Source organism: Hemicordylus capensis, chromosome 4 (genome assembly GCF_027244095.1).
Source record: "Hemicordylus capensis ecotype Gifberg chromosome 4, rHemCap1.1.pri, whole genome shotgun sequence".
Taxonomy (NCBI): Eukaryota; Metazoa; Chordata; class Lepidosauria; order Squamata; family Cordylidae; genus Hemicordylus; species Hemicordylus capensis.
In genome coordinates, this window is record NC_069660.1 from 140,299,921 (window position 1) to 140,319,868 (window position 19,948).

Below are 19,948 nucleotides of genomic sequence, written 5' to 3' on the forward strand. Positions count from 1 at the left end.
AAATAATAATAATAATAACTGTTATGTTCATTAGTAGTTGTATCTACTAATAGTTTTTTTTAAAAGTAGTTCTATCTACTAATAATTTTTTTAAAGTTTGCTTGTCCTTTCTTTTGGCAGGTCCAGCTTTGTCCCGGTGGCCTGCTAGGGTGCTGATAGTGAGACATTCTATTGTATTTTGGGTACACAAGTTGGTGCAGAATTCCAGATGGGGGACACAGCTCGGATTGGGCAGTCAAGCATCAATCTCATAGATCGGTAGGAGGGGCATGGTTTTTAATCAGTTCTTGCCTATAGTCGGGGAGTTCCTTGCAGGCAACTCACCCCTGTCTGTGTTCCTGCTCCACATGGGGGAGAATGATCTGGTAGACAGACTACGGATGGACATAACACGTCAGGCGATAGGGGACACTGAAGTGCTTAGGGCCTGGATCCCAGGCGTCAGGGTGTTGTGGTCAGACCTTGTGGTGTGGCGTGGCACTTTGAAGCCTGGCCAGGTGGATAAGGCTTGCAAAAGTATTAATTGTGAGTTGGGCAGGTTTGTTTAATTGATAGGGGGGGTGTTTATATCTCACCCCAACATTATTTTCCCCTGCCATGAGTTGTTTCGTGAGGATGGAATGCATTTATCACTCTTAGGGTATGACATATTTGGGGGAGATTTGAGAGGAGGATTGGCATCATTGCTGGATGGTGGGTGGGTGGGGAAAGGGCCAAGCTAGGCTGGCCCTTCCCAGTGGCAGGCACAGTGCGGTAAAAATGGGCAGTGTCGGTTGGTGAACACCTTATTAACACTGCTGTGCAAACTTGACTCACAGCAACAATAAAGGCCTAATAACTACACATTAGGTCCTTAATATGTAATTAGCAAGCAAATAACTTGCATTCACTGCACAACAGTGAGGAAACAGTGGTTTGGAGCTGAGAAGCACGGGGAGCTGCTTTCCCCCTTTCCCTCCCACACTGTTTCTAAATAGTCCCCAAGTGGCATTTCCCTTCTCAGACTTGTGACACAAGATCTCAAACTTTTGTCTACCCTTAGAAACACACATTTGGAACCCTGCCGGGGGCAATCTGAACTGGAGAAGTGGTTTGCAGGAAAAGGGTTAAAGCAGCCTTTCCTTCCTTCATTTCTCTGTAAAGATTGCCCCTGCCACCGCTGCTTTATAGGAAAGAAGCAAATTGTTGCATAAATATGATGTAATCACGCTCTAAGAATCCTACATAGGATTTAGTGCTATTACTGAGTTCAAGATGTTGCATTTTATCCTCCTTTCTTATTGACAGGTTCTGAAGTTTTTTGGGGTTTTTTTGAGGTTTTTTAGTTGTTTAAAGAACTTCCTTTTTAATCTACTTGTTTTGCAGCAAAGACACAAGTCTGGGTGTATATGTGTGACTAAGAGTAAATTATTAATTCAGCAGAGCTAGAGAAGGTGAAAGACCTTTATGTGGATAGCCCCTAGAAGTATCAGTAAAAAGCCAACATTGTTGCAGGTCAGGAAAATTGTCAACTGCCTGAAATACCAACATGAATTGGTTGGGTTATGCCATTTTGTTTCAGCTGTGGACATGCTGTACTCTCCAAAATGGTAAGTTATTAAAGAGCGAATACTCTAAATATTGTTGCAATATTTGTTAAGGGAAATGCATTTAAGAGAAATACTGTACATCCTTTCAAGAGGAGGGTTGTAAAACTAGAACTTAGCACAGGAAAATGTTGGGATACAATCAATTGTGATGCCCTAGCAATGTAAGTGTAGATGACAGATTTTTTGAGGTTTTAAATTGCACTTACTGCTAGCAGGCCAATTAACTATTTTGAGATGCTTATTATCATTTGACTACTAATGTCAGAATACAGTATATTTTCCCTTCCAGATGCACTACAGTTTCTTGCTAGCATTAGATGAAGTCATTCACACAATCAAAAACTGTGTTCTACCTGAGTTTGGGAGCTGTGTGTGCTCCCAATTTTCAGTTGTGTGGAAGCAAGGTAGGAAGAAAAGCTGCCCAGGTTCCACCCAATCATTTCTACCCAGGTTTTCCTCCTACCTTGCCCACTTTCCCCCCACTCTTGACCTTTGAATCTAATGGGATGGTATACTGGGGAAGTGGGAAAATAACAAATTATTTGAGCTCTGACCACTACTCTGATCATGGGCAAATGCATCCCTCAATAGCTGAGACATAGAATTGTACCTATTCAGCCAGGGATCAGACATGAGTCCATATGTACCACTGCCTGTTCTATGAGGGGGCCCTACCAATGTTCAATGATGCCTTGCATTGTTCCTCTCAACATTAAGTAGGTAATTGGAAAGTTACTTCCCCACCAGAATTTGAACCAGAACAAAGCCTCTAGTGGGAACAGAAGTCATTGCAGAGTAGACCTGGGTCCTGTAGCTTTCTAGTGTGTCCCAGGCTTGTTCAAGAAATATGACAACTGTTGAACCACTAACTTGAAACTTGGTGTATGTATGGTCTACTTGGCGAGGTCTACAAATGTGCTGTGTTTCAAGGAGACCTGATGAAAACTGCTGCAGCTACAGCAAGTTAAAAAGTGCTGAAAATTGACAAATTGTCTCCCTTTTGCCCAAATGGTGTCCAGGTATATCATCTATTTCTTTCAAATTTTGTTGAAAATGCCTGTTGTACTCTTCCAGGCTTGTGTAGGAGGAGTGCCTTTTAGTGGCTTGGTGAAGTTTTGAGCAGCAGTTCAAAAGTTATTAAGGTTTCCCTATCCCATTAAAGCCTATGGGTAACAAGTGCTAGCAAAGTTATACAAGCATGTCTGGTTTAACAATGAAGCTAGAATGCTGACATGTTTTGCCAGTCCTCTGACATCAGCCAGAATAGTCAGCTAGTGGATTCTATTGCAAGTCCAGTGCCTATTCCTTTAGTGGTGGAAGGCGAACTCTGAGAGAAGAGGGAAAGAGGAAACCTGGAATGTACAATTGTGAAAAACTGGGTGGGTTTTTAATAGGGTGGGGAAACAGTGGTGGTTTGGGTGTGTGTGTATGGAATGATTTTGAAAATGCACACACACTCTCACAGAAACATGCACAAACTGAAAAACAAATACACATATACAGTATGTGCGCGTGTGCGTGCACACACACACAACACCAACAAACACCAGACATGAAGCTCAAACATATAAGTATGCAACACAAAAATGCACACAAAACAAAAATGTGCAACACATACACACACAACACAAAAGCACATACAACAGAAATGCACAGCTGCACAAACACAAGCACACACACGCAAACAGCCGCAACACAAATGTACAAACAGACAGAGACATGTAACAAATGGAAAAATGTGCACAGACGCAAACCAAACACAGACACAACTCCAATGCAACACAAAAACAGATGCACAAATGCAAACAGACACGTAAGCAGAAACATGCAACACAAATGCACAGATGCAGACAGTCATTGTCAATTCCTGCTCAGTATGAATGAACCCAGACTCTAAGGCCAACTTCGGACGTAACGCCAAACAAATGTTACAGAGGTTTGATTTTGTGGTTGTCTGAATGCATGAAACTGCGGTTTTGTCACCCAACTGTGGGTCAGTTTTCAACCCCAAACTTGAAATTGGATGTGCAGTTTGTAGTGAGTTTTGCTGCTGAAACCTCAGGTTTGAAGGTATTGTGTCATCCAAATTCACACATTGCCAGATGCCCACTTTCCGCTGTATGTTTTGGGATTCCAGTGTTCCCTGGCAGGAAAGGAATGTTAGACCAAGACAGTGACAGCAGGAGAGGTTCTCCAGCGATCCATGACTGCGGTACCTTGTGAAAAAACACATGGAGCCCTTGTAGCACAAAGTGTATTCCACAGCACTCACATCTCTATCATCCCCAGCCCCCATGTCCTCCCGTCATTACAATGAGGGCACTTGTGCTGGTGCATTTCTATGCATGCTGCTTCTTCCCATACCCGCATCTCTCCTGCTTCTCACAGTGCTTCTGCTAGCGCTATGTGCTATGTCCACCAGACCGAACAAATTTCCCACCTTGCCAATCTGCTACTGCCCCAAGGTGTTAATGTGCGATGTCACCATGATCCAGTGGATGGATATGATGTGCCAGTGCACCCTGGGGCAACAGTTATTGTTTGTGGCATGGCGGTGAATATTCCAGGGAGCACAGAAGGGGGCAGATCAGGGATGTCTTCGATGGGTTTTCTTTGGGGAGCAGGTTGGAAGAAATGCAAAACACTGCTTGCTCCTTCCAAGCAAGGACCACTTCAGATGTGTTGGGGGGGGAATCCATCTACCATGAGGAGTTGGATGTGGGGATGGTCAAGCAGCAGTGGAAGGGGGGGAATCTGTTCAGCGGCAGCCTTCAAGGAACTATTGCTTCAAATTACCCTCCCACTGACCATAAGATTATTTATTAACACTTAAAAGTGGGAATAGCATGGGGTGATGAAGGTGGGGTGGGCCGAGGACCAGAAAGAAGGGTAGATATGGCCCACCCATGTGGCTCCTTGATTTTCCTATACAGCTTGCATGGCCAGACTTGTACCCCACAAGTCCATCCATGAATCTTTCAGCACTGTCCATATTGGATGGTTCCATATTTGGATGTTGCATATCACCTTTAACTCTTTTCAGAATGTGCTGCCAGAATGATCACCTTCTGCCCCAGGGCATGGTGAGAGGGACTACAAGGGGAGACCTGGCACACAAGTTTTATTTGGCTGGTGGGCAGGCCACCCCCATGGAGGGTGTGCAGTGTGCCTGCAAGCCCAGGATATACCAGCACTTTCCCCCTGGAAGCCTGGCTCAGCATGGAGAACAGGGAATACATCCCCACCAATCCCATACCAAAGCAAAGGGCATGAGCCATTTCCTTTCCTCCTCTCCAGGAAAACTGCCTATTGTGATCTGCTAGGCAAGGAGCTTGAAGGGTGCACACACCCGCCCACCAGCATAACAAGGAAGGAGCCCATCCAAGCACCTGTGCACTGTAAAGGCTTCAGAGAGTGTGCAGGCAAATCCTACCTCCTTTCTGTGCAGTGAGGAACGTTTTAGCAATGGTGGGTAGGGCACCCAGCATGGCTGTGTACAGTACCATGGAGGAGGTCCTGCACAGCATGGAGGAGGAAGTCAGCAATATATTGCAGCGGAGATACTGCATGTGCTTGGAAGCTTGGGGCGTGTGGAGCAGCTGCAGAAAGCTACAAGGTTCTGCACTTTATCAACAAGATGCAAAGGGGTGGTTGTGCACTCAAGAGCTGCCGTTGTGAGTGGGCAAAGAAGTGCAAGGGTAATCTCCTCCTTGGTGTACCTTCTGCAGGAGGACTGGTCCACAGATAGGAGGTGGGGACTGCCAAGGCACAACACCTGGCCAAAGTAAAGTAATCAAACAAATAATATAACAGTAATTCAATCCCAGAGAAATTCCAGGGCTTAGTAGTATAGAAGTGCAGCACTTTACCAATGGTGCTATCATGACAATATTTGTTTCCAAAAGGAAGGTGCAATCTCAGCTTTAACTACATTCTTTCTTGCATTCTTTGTCTCTCCCCATCAACTCCAGTATTCCAAGGACAAGCCCCAGTCTTCACTGGACAGGAGCTGCAGACCTCATGGAAAGATTCCAGTAAGTTGTTGGTTTGGTCCAAAAGTGATTCTACCCCAGTCTGAATTGCAGAATATAACACAAATTGGAGTGGAATGAGCCAGCGTGGTGTAGTGGTTAGAGTGCTGGACTAGGACTGGGGAGACCAGAGTTCAAATCCCCATTCAGCCATGATACTTGCTGGGTGACTCTGGGCCAGTCACTTCTCTCTTAGCCTAACCTACTTCAGAAGGTTGTTGTGAGGATAAACTTGAGTATGTAGTACACCACTCTGGGCTCCTTGGAGGAAGAGTGGGATATAAATGTAATAAATAAATAAATAAATAAATTCAGTGATATTCCTAAGCCTTATACTTTAACTACACTGTGGGGTTGTCAGGGTTAAGTAAACTAAGAAATATGTCCCCAGAATGCATTCCATCCATACAGCCAAAAATTTAGGATGTGTTCAAGAGAGTCACTCGTTGCAGATGTTTAATTTATGCATTACCTGATGATGATGGATTTACCTGCATGCTGTGTATTCACATTTTAATATATTTGTATTCCTCAACATTGGGAGGGCTGTAGCAAGACTGGGTAGAGAAGGCCAAGCTTTCACCAAGGATGATCCATGCTCCTCAGAGAAAAATCCTCCCTGTCACACACACGTTTAGTATTCTTTCTGACCTCTTGTTTATGAAAAGTGGGATCAGGACAGCTCTTTCAGAGGACACAGAATATCTTTTGGCAAAAACCTTGGAAAGCTGATGTGTTCTATTTCTAATATAGGGTTCTTTGCAATCAGTGACCTGCAATGTATGTGCCAGTCACATATATCATAGACAGATAGATAGATACACACACCTCAGAGTTGTAAATATGTTTGTAGCCATGTTTGATTTGAATGACAATTCCTAGAAACAGTCCAAAGGTGAAATAATGTCTAATGTTTATAAAGGTACATAAACCTAAGAAGGCACAGGTCACCTGTTGCAATCTTTATCAAGCTCTACTTCTGGAGATGTGGCTTCTCTCTCCCCCACCCCCACTCTCTCACACACACTCACTCACTCTCACTCTCTTTCAGTCTCCAACTAGCTTCGCAACCTTACACATAGAGAAACAATAACATTACAAATACAATAAAGGACATACAATATTTGTCCAGTGAAATCATTATATTTATCCTTAATTAACTCAAGTCATCTTATGAATTTTATTTTATATAAATACAAATAAACAAATAAACACACACACACCAGTTGAGCTGGCTGTTTTAACGAAACAACTCACAACGTTTTGAGTGTTTTGGAACTCCCTACCACACATCCCACTTTGGTGTCCCTAGGAGCAACCCATGGGAAACAATGGGGTGTTTCAAGTTTCCTCATTGTTTCCTATGGCTGGAACAAGCTGCACTCACAGAGTTCATGCACACAAGTTTTGTATTACAATTTGCAGTGCATTTTGCAACCCTGCCTTGAAAAACACTGCAGAAGTACACAGTAAAAGGAAATCTGTACCTCCCAACACAGAAAACACATTTCAAATACAGTCCAAAAAGGGCCCCAAAAGAACCACTGACCCAGAATCCACTGCCAGTCACAGTGCCTATGCTGAAATAGCATCATTGGCACAAGTTGCTCTCTCACACACACTTATGACTCCTTACTTCCTAGCATTGCATAGCTGCCACAGCAGCAACCTTACTTAGCAGCAAGCCTAGCCATAAGCTCAACTAGAGCAACTTCAGATATTTTTTACTGAGTACACCTTGCAATGTCAATTGCAGAGAAGACCAGAGCAGTGAGTGAAGCACAAGTTAGTTTCAAGGCCAGACATGGTGGTCATCACAGCAATCACCAATAAATATTTCATACACACACACAGAGCTGCTACTGTCCATTTCTTACCACAACACTATCTCACAAGCAAAACAAACCACAACTCAAGGAAGGAAGGCATCCAAGTTCTTCTCTTCTTATTCTGAGATTCAGCAAAACCAGATAGTTATAGCAGCAATAGCACAGAATATTATACTCAGTGCTCAGAAATGAAAACTACAAAATCAAATCTTCCTTCCTTTCCTGATGTATCGTCTTCTTCACGAGAGGCACAGTATAAGGCAGGCCTGTTCAACTTAGGCCCCCCAGCTGTTTTTGGACTACAACTCCCATAATCCCCAGCCATAGTGGCCAATAGCCAGGGATTATGGGAACTGTAGGCCAACATCTGCAGGAGGGCCGAAGTTGAGCAGCCCTGGTTAAGGGCTCTCTGTGCCTCCTAGTCCCTTTGAATACATTTTGAAATTCCCTCCTTTTGTGTTCCACTCTCCCTCCCCCTAGTCAATGGGATCACAGTTGCCCATGACAAAACTTGATTTTTATAACAAGTAAACCAAGAAGCAAGGAGATGGCAAACCAATCAGAAGCTTGTGCTAGAAAACCAACCAGCAAGGGAAAAACAGACCTCCAAAATGGTGATCAGAATGTAGAAACATTTCAATAGAAATGGGGTTGTTCTGTTCCAGGCTTGAAACATGCCCTTTATTTAAAGGGTGTTCTGTTTCGAGCTCGAAATGGCTCATTTTGAGTAAAAACATTTTGAGTAAAAACATTTTGCCATCAAAATTTTCTGCACATTCCAAGTCTTGAGCAAGCACAGAATCAGGATATCAGCTACCAACTTTACTTCACTCCCTACAAATCCAATATGGCTTCCAAAAACAATACATACGTTGAGTAAAAATGCTATTAAATAGTCACCACATCAACATACATATCGGCCATATGTTATCTTGCCAAGAGGGGATTTTTGCTGAGAAACCAACATGGGGGAACAGCCAAAGCTCACCTCCTTCAGCACTATAGACCCAGTCTGAATCTTTCTCCATGGCTGCTGCTATTCTCTGTTTCTTAACTACAGGAGATCTGTTCACAGGCCTACTGTGTCATGCTTAGTAATGCCTTCTACCAGAGAACTTTCTTTGTCCTGCTACCTAAGATGATATTAACTGGAGATGCTAAGAACTCAATCTGGGACTTCAGCATACAAAGCATGAGCTGTACCATTGAGTAACAGACCCTCTTTAGAGAAAATGTATGGTTATCTTAATGCTGGATCCATACAAGATTGTGGTTAGGGAGCAGAAGAGTGATGGCAGGTTTGTCATGACTGAGATGCTAACAGACACTGTACCTACTTTAAAATTCAATAACAATAGGGGGAAAACCCTTCCTAATGTGATTTTATGTTCAGAATCAAAATGATTTTCTTATTCTGTTCCCCCCCCCTTCTTTTCATGGTGTACTGAGCTGCTATACTTGCAATTTAGCACTTACTGTTAGTAGGTATTCTATAATATACTATAATATACCATAGAATATATTATATTCTATAATATACCAGAAAGCTGCCTTATGCCAAGTCAGACCATTGGTTCATCTAACACAGTATGGCAGCGGCTTCTCCAAGGTTGCAGACAGGAGTCTCTTTCAGCACTATCTTGGAGATGTCAGGGATAGAGCTTGGAACCTTCTGCATGCTAACATGCTGGTGCTCTTCCAAGAGAGGCCCCATCCCCTAAGGGGAATATCTTACAGTGCTCACACATGTAATCTCCCATTCAAATGCAAACGAGGGTAGACCCCACTTAGCAAAGGGTAGGGGACCATTCATGCTGGCTAGCACAAGACCAGCTCATACCCCTGCTAATTAAGCAAAGGGGCATCTTTTAAAAGTGGTGATTCTCATTATTTAGCAGAGGGAGAGCAACTGTCCCTATCCATCCCCAGCACAGCATCCCTCCAGTGGCTGTTGCTAGTGTATGCCTTGTCTTTCTTTTCACATAGTGAGCCCTTTGGGGACAGGGAGCCATTTTATTTATTTATTTATATCTGTGTAAATTGCTTTGGAATTTTAATTGAAAAGCGGTATATAAATATTCGTTGTGTTGTATTGTATTGTATGGTCAATATTTTTATTGTAGGGCTCCAAAGAAACTGTGGCCCTCCACCTCATATTAGAAATGCAATGGCTGCTGGCTCTCAAAGGCAAGATTTCCCATCTGGTTCCACTGTGATCTATATATGCTACAGAATGTATGAAATGGAAGGCACTCCTCTTGCGATGTGTTCAGATGGTCAGTGGGTAGGTGTGCCCAGATGTCATGGTATGTATCAAATCTATAACTCATTTATTTTCTTTACTGTTAGCAAAATGACCCTTATTATGAGGAAAGAAGGATGAGAGGCAGGAGGGCTTGTATACGGCAAAGACCCCAGCATAATATGGGAGAGGAAAATTGCATTAGTTGATGGTATTCCTGTCAGCAGGGCTGGGCCAGCCACTGTAACTGGCTATGGGTGGGATTTGCCCTCACTCTGACAGTGTTGTCAAGTACAGCGCTCTACATTGCCCCAGAAAAGCAAGTGGCAATCATTCACTTACACCGGAGGTAGGAAACGTATGTCCTTGCTTACACTATTAGGTGGAGGCTAACCTTGGTTCCTGCTCCTTATTACCATAATGGCAGAAATCCGTAGCTTGAATTCACTGTTGGCTTTCAGGAGAGCCCTGTTTGGCCTGGCCGTCCAGGGTTTTTAAACTGTTCAAAAAGTTTTAATTGTTAGTGGTTTTATGCTGTTTTTAAATTGTTCTGTAATGATTGTTTTTAAAAGGATTGGTTTGTGGGTTTTATTTTTATTGTTGTGCACCACCCAGAGCTGTTTGGATGAGGTGGTATATAAATGTAATAACTAACTAACTAACCAACCACTGCAACGGTGGCTGTGGCAAGCTGCACAGCCACAGACTGGGTCTTGTGTCTTAGGCTGGATTCACACAGTCATAAGGTTAAAAGGTCAATCAAGATGAGTGAACTTGGTGGAGCAGATTGTAAGTACCTAGAATTTCGAGGCAATACTGATCAAACCACTCTCTTTAACCAGCATTTAATCAGGATAGATAAGTAGGATGCTAATAAACCAGAGCGGTTTGACCAGAATTCCCCTGAAATTCTGGGTTCCCACAACCTGCTTCACGGGGCTCACTAACCCCGATTAATCTTTTAACCAGGATCTTTGTGGTTGTGTGGCCCCGGCTTAGTCATATTTGAGTATAAGAAGGTTTGTAATCTTACAGATACAGCTATTCCAGCAAAGGCCCATCATTATGACTGTGTTGTGGGTGTTGTGCTCCCAAGGGTTGCTGCCCGCTTGACAAGATCATTGGTGGTGGCTCTGCACTGCATACTGATGGTGAGGGAGGCTTGGCTGTCGAGCATTCAGGACAAGGGATTTATTTATTTATTTATTTAACTACATACAAAGGCAGCCCCAGAGCGCATTGCAATAGTCAAGCCGGGAGGTTACCAGCTGATGCACCACTGCTTTGAGGTCATCCTCTTCAAGGAATGAGCTCAGCTGTCGAATCAGCTGGAGCTGATAGAAAGCACTCCTGGCCATGGCCTCCACCTGAGATACCAGGATGAGGCCTGGGTCCAGGAGAACTCCCAAGCTGCACACCTGCTCCTTCCTGTGGAGTGTAACCCCATCTAGCACAGGAAGATCTAACTCACCCCTCAGATTCTGAGCCCCCGCAATAGCAATAGCACTTACATTTATATACCGCTCTATAGCTGAAGCTCTCTAAGCGGTTTACAATGATTTAGCATATTGCCCCCAACATTCTGGGTCCTCATTTTACCGAACATCAAAATACTCCAAGGCCTTTTGAAATCCTACTGGATCAAGCAGCCTTTTTGGATGAACCATCCTAACAGGTCCACCACCCCTGCAGGGGTGGATTGCAGCTGTGAAACCAACCTTAACCAGGTAGTGGTCTGTCCATGACAATGGGGAAACAACAGGACCCCCCACCCACGGATCCGAACAAAAGACCAAATCGAGTGCATGGCCGGCAACATGAGTTGGTTCAGCAACTAAGTGGAATAGGCCCATAGTTGTCATGGCTGCTATGAACTCCTGAGCCACACCAGACAAGCCAGCCCCAAAGTGGATATTGAAATCCCGCAGCACAAATAGTCTAGGAGACTCCAACACCAACTCCGTGACCAGCTCCGTCAGCTCAGTTAGGGAGTCAGTTGGGCAGCGGGGTGGACGATACACCAACAGAATCCCCAATCTATCCCTAGTTCCCAGCCTTTAAAATATGCACTCATTATAAGTCAACTGTCTCACAGGGGCCTTCTCAGTCATTGCCCCCAGGCTTTGGAATGCTCTCCTGGCTGGCATCCGCTCCTCAGTCTTCATCACAGTTTTAGAAAACAAGTTAAAGCGTGGCTCTTCACCCAGGCTTTTATATGAGAGAACTGTTTTGTTGCTGTTGCCGCTTTGTGTCTTGTGTGTTACTGTTTTGCTTTATATAGGTTTTTAAACTTTTAAATAGAGATATATTATATTTATATTTTATATTTGGACTTTTAATTTGTATTTTAATTGTGTATTATTTTAATTATACTGCAAACCACTTTGGAATTATTGTAATGAAAAGTGGTATAGAAGTTAAACAATCAATTAGTCATTTCTCAGCCTTTTGGCTAAGAGTGTGTGTGTGTGTGTGTGTGTGTGTGTGTGTGTGTGTGTGTGTGTGTATGTGTATCTATCAGTCAGTCAGGTTTTCCCTCTGTCTGCCACCCTGGGAATAAATTCCAACAAGCAGTAAGGGATGACCTTTGGACATCTTTAGGCATGTTGCTTCTCTTCAGCTTGGGGCCTAATGGGGAAGAATGCCCACTTTCATTATAAAAAACCATGGAGTAGTGTTGGAGAAGGAATTTGCTTCAAAGGATGTGTGCCTTTGGGCATGCATCCTATGAGCCTAATTCCTACTCCCAGGATCCTTTGAGCAGAAAGGCAGAATGCCCCTTTGCAGTTTCTGATGAAATAAGTCCTCTGAGGCCAATTCTCTGATTCCCCCCGCTTTAACTGTGATTTCCCTCACCACACCGGTCCCCATTTGTATGGCGCTCTGTGCAAAAACAGTTTCCCAATAATGCCTTCTTGTGTTGTGATAAACTTTAATAATAAAAAGCCTACTTTTTCTTTTAAAATGGCACTGTCACAGTTTAATATCACCAGATTTCAATCCCATTGCTTCTTGATACGTGAAAAACCTTTTTAAAGGCTGATCTCCCTATAAAAAGAGGAACATGAAAACATAAGAATAGCCCTGCTGGATCAGGCCCAAGGCCTATCTAGTCCAGCACCCTGTTTTAACAGATGGCCCAACAGATGCCTCCGGGGAGCCCACAGGCAAGAGGTGAGGACATGCTTTCTCCCTTACTGTTGCTCCCCTGCAACTGGTATCGAGAGGCATCTTGCCTCTGAGGCTGGAGGTGGTTTGGCTTATGATTTGGCTTAGCCTTCTGCTTTATTTGCCCCACCTCACTTCCCCCCACCCCCAGTGCTTATCATGTTTGTCAGCACTAATGTTTGTTCAGAGCTTTATTTTCTTTTTTAAAAAAGGTTTGCCCATTATTTACTTAAATGTTGAAATCGGGTCTGATAAGGGAGGGGAGGTCATTACTTTATTGACACTAGAACTGGCCAGCACTGTGCAAATCTGATTTCTGCTCTATACTAGAATAACAGGTACCTTCTGAAACCGATCTGTGAAAAAGAGCTATGTGTGTATCAAGAGAGATGTTGAGTGCATTTGCACAGTGGGATTGCTGGTGAACAGAAGAGCATGTTTTCACCCTAAAATGTCTAAATGAGATTTCATACGTCAATTTCCATTCTCCCAGAATGTCAGGAAGTGACCCTAAAGCGAGACTTTTCCAAATTTTGGCTCAGCACATTGTGATGCAAAGTGAATGTAAAGAAGACCTGATAGAGCATTTAGGTATTTATCTTAGTAGCCTAAAATTAGGCCAAAAGCTACAGTGAACAGCAGGTATCACAACTCCAACTGATGTGATTGACCAAGTAATTGTTCATTAACTTGTATGGCCTGTGCATTACATCCTAGGTTTTTGCTATCTGGCCTCTAACAGTTTAAAAGGGTTTTAACAGCTAAAAGCTGCCAGATTAATGTATAAATGGTGAGTAATATTTGCTTTTTCCAGCGACCTGTCGATCAGATGACCTGGAAATGGAGCACAATAATATACAGGTGAAATGGGTAACTAAGTCAACATCCATGACGGCATCGGACTATTGGATGGAGTTTGAATGTAAAAGGGGATTTCGCAAGGATCCGTTGTCACCTCCTTTTGTAAAACAATGCTTATCAGGACCATGGGTATATCCAAGGTGTATATAAACAAGTGAGTATTTTCAGAGAATTCAAAATACATATGTTAGTTGTTACCAACAATTCTGGAGCTTGCTCAGACAAGAGTCTGATATTATAAACTTTTGGTATTAGGAATGTCTGTGGTTATTTAGAAATGTCCTGGTTATTAAGCCTGTGCAAATTCAGTTTTGAAAATTTGGATTTGATCTGAAATCGCCCACAATCAGTAAAATCTGAATCTGATTTTAAAAAAATTAAAAATTGGATCAGTAAAGTCAGAATTAATTCCAAAGATTCAAATTAATTTCAGAAATAGTTAGGAAATTGGAATTACTATTAATTAATTAATTTAATTGGAATTAGAAAATTTTGGAATTACCAAACTGGAATAGAATTTCCCTCATAGAACTGAATGGGGAAATCAAAAGAAATTCACTAAAATCACCAGTTGGTCCTAGAGCCTTGAAACTTGCCACACATGTGGAGAAGGGGGCAAGGACCCCCTCTAGTGAATTTAAAGAGAATGGTCAATCCCTGGACTTTCAGTCAATTTCTGAATATTTTGTTTTAAAATGGCTAAAAATCTGGCTTGCTTCAAGTCTGAAATTTACAAAAACATCTGAAACTGAAGACCCTCCTTGGACCATCATTCCACTAGTATGTAGAGTAATCTGCCCTTTTCCTTCATCAAAAGGGGTAACAGCATGTCCCTCCCCTACTTTTATATTTTTGGAATGGATGGACATACAGTTATGAAATCTGGCAAAGCTGTGGGTCAATCCCCTGATTTTTGGTGAATGTTTGAAATTTTTATTTTAAAATGGCTAAAATAGTGAAATCATTTGGACCAGGCAAGGGAGAGATGTAGGAATGTCTCTGCTCTCCTTAAATGTGTGAATCGTGCCATATTTACACAGGATTCAATCAGCCTGGTGCAAATATTCATCTAAACATACAAAGTTTCCTTCTACTGAATCAGGCTATTGATCTGCTTAGCTCAATATTATCCATAGGGACTGAGAGCAGTTCTCCAAGATTTAAGATAAGAGTTTTTGTCCAGCCCCATCTGGAGATGCCAGAAATTGAACAAAGGACCTCCTGCATGCAAAGCATGTAGCCTCCTACTGAGTGATAGTTCCTCTTTCCCAAATATTGTGTTGAACATATGAAGCTGCCTTCTGCCAAGTCAGAACATTGGTTCACCTAGGTCAGTATTGTCCACACAAACTGACAGTGGTTCTCCAGGGCTTCATGGAGAAGAGCTGATCTTGTGGAAGTGAGGATGTATTGTTCCCTTTGCTAAGCAGAGTCTGCTCTGGTTTGTGTTTGAATGAGTGACTACATGAGAACACTGTCTGCTGTAAGAGATTCCCCTTATGGGCTGTAAGCTTAGTGGTAGAACATGTGCTTGCATCAGGGGCGTTAACGATAGGGGGGGCACATGCCCCAGGCGCCACTTGGCAGGGGGCGCCAAAAAGTGCCCCCGCCTATCCCCAGCGTTTGCCAAAAAAAATTTTTTTTCGATTTTTTTTTCCAGAGCAGTCCCCCTCCCCCCTCCCCCGGTCCCGGCACCACCCGCCCGCCGAGTGCAGCAGCAGAGCGACGCCAAGGCCTGCCTTCTGGCCCGGCGTCGCTTACCAACTAAGGCGCGCCTGCGCAGTTCATAGTTATGCCCTGTCCACGCCAAACAAGCAGGGCGGGCAGACGCGCAGGCAGGCAAGCAAGCAGCCGCCAGCCGTTCCTGCTCAGGCATGGATAATGCATACCTCCCCACACCACTCCCACACGCAGCCTCGCATACCCAGTGACGCCAAAGGGAGCCCCGGCTTGGCCGTCATTTGGAAGGGACTTGTTGTGCTACAGCGTCTCTCGGGGGTAAGCGCCGCCGCTGCAGGGCTGAAGGGCTTGCTGTGAGTCGGATGCGGGTGGGGCGGGGGGAGGGTGGCGGCAGGCAAACACACACAAAGGCGGGGCAGGAAGAGACGGAGTGGAGGGACATATTTGGCTGCAGTGCTCTTGGGACTCTTGTCTTCAAAGAAGTCTCAAACTGAATGTGTACCCGGAGAGCACTCAGGTGGGGGGTGGGCTGCGTTTACGTGGAGTGTGAGCGGCAAACCTCCAAGGATGATGACGAGACAGCTCTTCAGGGGAAGCAAACTCTTTTGATGCTGCTCTGGTGGAAGTTAGCCCGCTTGTAGAGTGGACTCAAGGTGTGCTGCTTTGATTTCCTTCCCCCCTCTACACAAGGAAATGCTGTGTTGCCTTTAGCACATGTTTTATTGAAAGGAAGGCTGGGGGAGTTTGCCTGTTGCGTATTTTGGGAGGCTCTGTGGTTTTATTATTTAAAGATGAGAGGCAAAGTAAGAGGCAGGATCTCTCACAGTATAAGAGACTCTGAAAATGACTGCCTGGTGTGCCCTGCCCTGCCTAAATATTGACAAGTAGCATATTCTAAATAAAAGGTGTTCTTGGTGTCATTTGTGAAAACATCCTTCCTGTTGGAGAGGATTCCCTGCAGAGCATAGGGGTTTCTTAAGGCTTCAAGCTAGTACACACGTAGAGGGAAAGGGGTTATGTTGAATTCAGTGCAACTTGCTTCCAAGTGAACATGTGTAGAACTTGATTCTGTGAGCATCATAAATGTGTATAATGTAAATATGAGAGAGAAACAGAATAATTTAAAACAAATCAAATCCATATTCTAGCCATAATAGGTTACATTCATTTTATAAATGTGGAGATATTGGAAACGATTTTAATTGCTTTTGAAAATGGCCTAACTTTGCTTTAATCTTGACATCCAAGACTTGGCTTTTTGTAAGTAGGCGAATAGACAGTTCTGTTTAATCAAGTGACTGCATTGTTGTTGTTGTTGTTGTTGTTAAGACTTTTAGCTCAGGAGATGAGATGGGTGGGGGGGAGTGGGGATGGCTGGTGGCGAGCACAGCCTTAGGCGGGAAGTTTCTTATCGTGCAGACTCCAGTTTGCTGGAAAGATTCTAGTGAGGGGTGGCGGCGAGAGGGCTTTGCACGCCGCTGCTTGCTCAAAGTTTTTGCCTTGCCAGGCATTTGGCTGGGTAGCCGCCGCCCGCCGCTGCAGGGTGGAAGGAGGACCCCTGGCCCCTGCTCACCCGCCCCACCCGCGGATCACCCACACCACCAGCGAAGGGCAGCGGGGGGCGGGGCGGGGGGAGGCCGGTGGCGATAGCTGGAGTGTTCAGGGCTTGCCGCCGGGTGGGGCGCAATTTCAGAGGGGGGGCGCAATTTCAGTGCTTGCCCTGGGCGCTGTTTTCCCTAGTTACGCCTCTGGCTTGCATTCAGAAGACTCCCTGGCATCTCCATGACAGTAAGGCTGCGGGAGACTCTGGCCTGCGACCTTGGAGAGCTTCTGCCAGTCCAGAGGCGTAACTATAGGGGGGGCAGGGGGGGCACATGCCCCGGGCGCCATCTTTTCTGGTCACATGGGGGGCGCCGCCATGACCAATTTTTTTTTTAATTTTTTGTTAATACAAATGTTTCCTGCTCAGTGCAGCAGCGCTGCAGCAGTAAAGGGAGCGCGTCGGTGCCTCCTTCCCCACGAGCGGTCCCTTCCGCGCCGCCTGTGCCCCCCCCATTGCTTTGCTGGCACCTGGCGGCCAGTCAGTGGCCTGGCTTGGCGGCGGCGGCAGGCACTTGTGAGGAAAAACCTAAGTATAATGTAGTATGTTGGGGGGGGGTGGGGGGCGCCATTTCAGTGCTTGCCCCGGGCGCCATTTTCCCTAGTTACGCCTCTGTGCCAGTCAGAGGAGATAATACTGAGTTAGCTGGGCCAATGGCCTGACTTGGTATAAGGCAGCTTCCTATGTCCCTATGTATTTTGTGATCCTACCTGGAGATACCAGGAACAGAACCTAGGAGCCTTTGCATGCAAAACAGGTGCCCAATCCCTGAGCTACAGCCTTACAGGACCAAAATATCGATAGCATTTCTGTGCTTTTCTGTACCATCCACTCTCTGTTTCCAATACCAAGTACAGATTTTTGGCAGGCTTTTGAAGCTGTAGTAGTAGCAGTAGCAGCACTAGCAGTAGTAATAGTAGTAATAATTTACTACAGACAGTCAACAGACCAGATTTAAAACAAAACAATAACAGAAATCCACAATTGTTTTATAGACTGGCTTAACAGTATTGCTTCACCATTTGTTAGCCGGCTTATATGACTGATTTATATTTTATTATTTCTTAAACTTTTAAAAATAGCTTTGCTAATTGTTTATCTATGATTGTTCACTGTTCTGAGTTCAAGGGGGAAGTATCTCAGTATGTGCAGAATGAAGATTCTCAATCTGCTTATTATAGCAAGTACTAGAACGACACAGTTTGCACCAATTTGTCCCGTGCATCATCATGTGTATTTCTTTTTCTAATTTCTAGTAGGTGGAACTTGGATGCAGTCAAGATAAACTTAATCACAACTTGAAGATTAAAGCAGCTGGGATGTACTTACTACAGGCACAACTTCCTACTTTTTGCCATCCTCTGGAACTTCCTTGCCTACTCACAGAACATGGTACCCCGTCCCGAAGCCTTGAATATCGGTTTTCCTGAGCCGCTCTCTCCAAGCAGAAATAGTGTCTCCACAACCTAAGCCTGCACCATATGTTCCTTTGGCCCTGCCTTTTAGCTCAATTCTTAATGCTTTCCACTTTGTTCGGCTACCTTTATTTTTAGCTCTCTTTACATTCAGTCACACTGCACAGCCAGCCCTTCTATCTCTTTCCCTAATATCACAGCCCCCCCTGCCTCTAGATACTAAGTGGAATTTTCCCTCAGAGTCAGATGGCCCCCTTTTGCATTAGGCCCCCTCTTCTGCAGTTCCCATGGTTTGTCCTACCTTTTTTTTTTTGCTTCTCAGCCATCTGCATCTGCCCCCATCCCTCACTCTTGTTCCTGTGTTCCGTCCATGGTCTGCCTCACTTTTGTTTCCTGTGATGGAATGTCAAATTATTACAATGGAAATGCCTAAAAATAAAAAAGATACTTTTAAAAAGGCAAGTATCCTAAATCTGCATCTGTCTATATGTCATAAGTTTAAGGCAATTATTGGGTTACACAATGCTTAATGAAACTCTGCACTCTGGTGTAAAGCAAGAGGACAAAGCTTTCCTCCTCAGACCACACAACTCCAGTGTGGACTCCTTTAAGGATAAATAACTCTCTCAGCTCTTCTTCCAAGTCACTAAAATGAGCATGTGAGAAGAACTCAAAGCATGCCAACTTTAAGGAAGCCTAAAGTGTTATGTTCCTGAGGGTGGGGGAGTGAGGTAGTTGTCACTGGCAAGTAGGAATGTTAGCTGGCTGCCCTTAAGATCTAGTAAGGAAAAAGCCGGAGGGCAGCCATAAGGAAGACAAATCAATTTAGGATTTTACACAGCTGGAAGAGTTTGCATTTGATGAGACTGCAAGGTTGCTACAGTCCTAGTCTCCAAGTACTGAGGAAGCAGATGGTTGTGTTCTGTACCAGCTGAATCTCCAAAAAGGTCATCATGGGCAGTCTCAAAGTTAGGAACATAGGAAGTTGCCTTATACTGAGTCAGACCATTGGTCCATCTAGCTCAGTATTGTCTGCACAGACTGGCAACAGCTTCTCCAAGGTTACAGGCAGGAGTCTCTCTCAGTCCTATCTTGGAGGTGCTAGCAAGGGAACGTGGGACCTTCTGCATATAAGCATGCAGGTGCTCTTCCCAGAGTGGCCGCTTCCCCTGAGAGGAATATCGTACAGAGCTCACACATGTAGTCTCCCATTCAGTGCAAACCAGGGTGGACCCTGCTTAGCAAAGGGGACAATTCATGCTTGCTTCCACAAAACCAGCTCTCCTACCATTATAAAGGCATGGATGATCATCACAGGATGCTTCTTTATTTATGTAATGATTTCACAGCCAACCATGAAAGATTAAATCACCTTGCATTCAGAGACATTTAAAGGCCCCCAGAAGTATTAGCCAGCAATCTGCCTGACTAAAGAGCAGGCTGGCTAGCATTCATCATCATAACCCCAAATTCATTTTACCACCCTCTTCTTTTTAAAAAGGCTGCCTTCAGACCATTTTAAAAAGAACTAAC

At 44.3% G+C, this 19,948-nt stretch overlaps 1 protein-coding gene across 2 annotated transcripts; it reads left to right on the plus strand.

Moving 5' to 3' along the window:
• Positions 1–1,442: 1,442 nt before the first annotated feature.
• On the plus strand, positions 1,443–18,877 carry LOC128322201 (complement factor H-related protein 5-like). 2 transcript variants are annotated; one of them, XM_053243015.1, is made up of 5 exons: positions 1,443–1,589; positions 5,561–5,623; positions 9,573–9,755; positions 13,674–13,874; positions 18,257–18,877. In XM_053243015.1, exons 1-4 carry the CDS (start codon positions 1,529–1,531, stop codon positions 13,868–13,870), a joined length of 504 nt encoding a protein of 167 aa, XP_053098990.1. In that variant the 5' UTR covers positions 1,443–1,528; the 3' UTR covers positions 13,871–13,874; positions 18,257–18,877. The 2 variants fall into 2 exon arrangements, with proteins under 2 accessions (XP_053098990.1, XP_053098991.1); XM_053243016.1 differs by having other exon boundaries at positions 18,260–18,877.
• Positions 18,878–19,948: the final 1,071 nt, after the last annotated feature.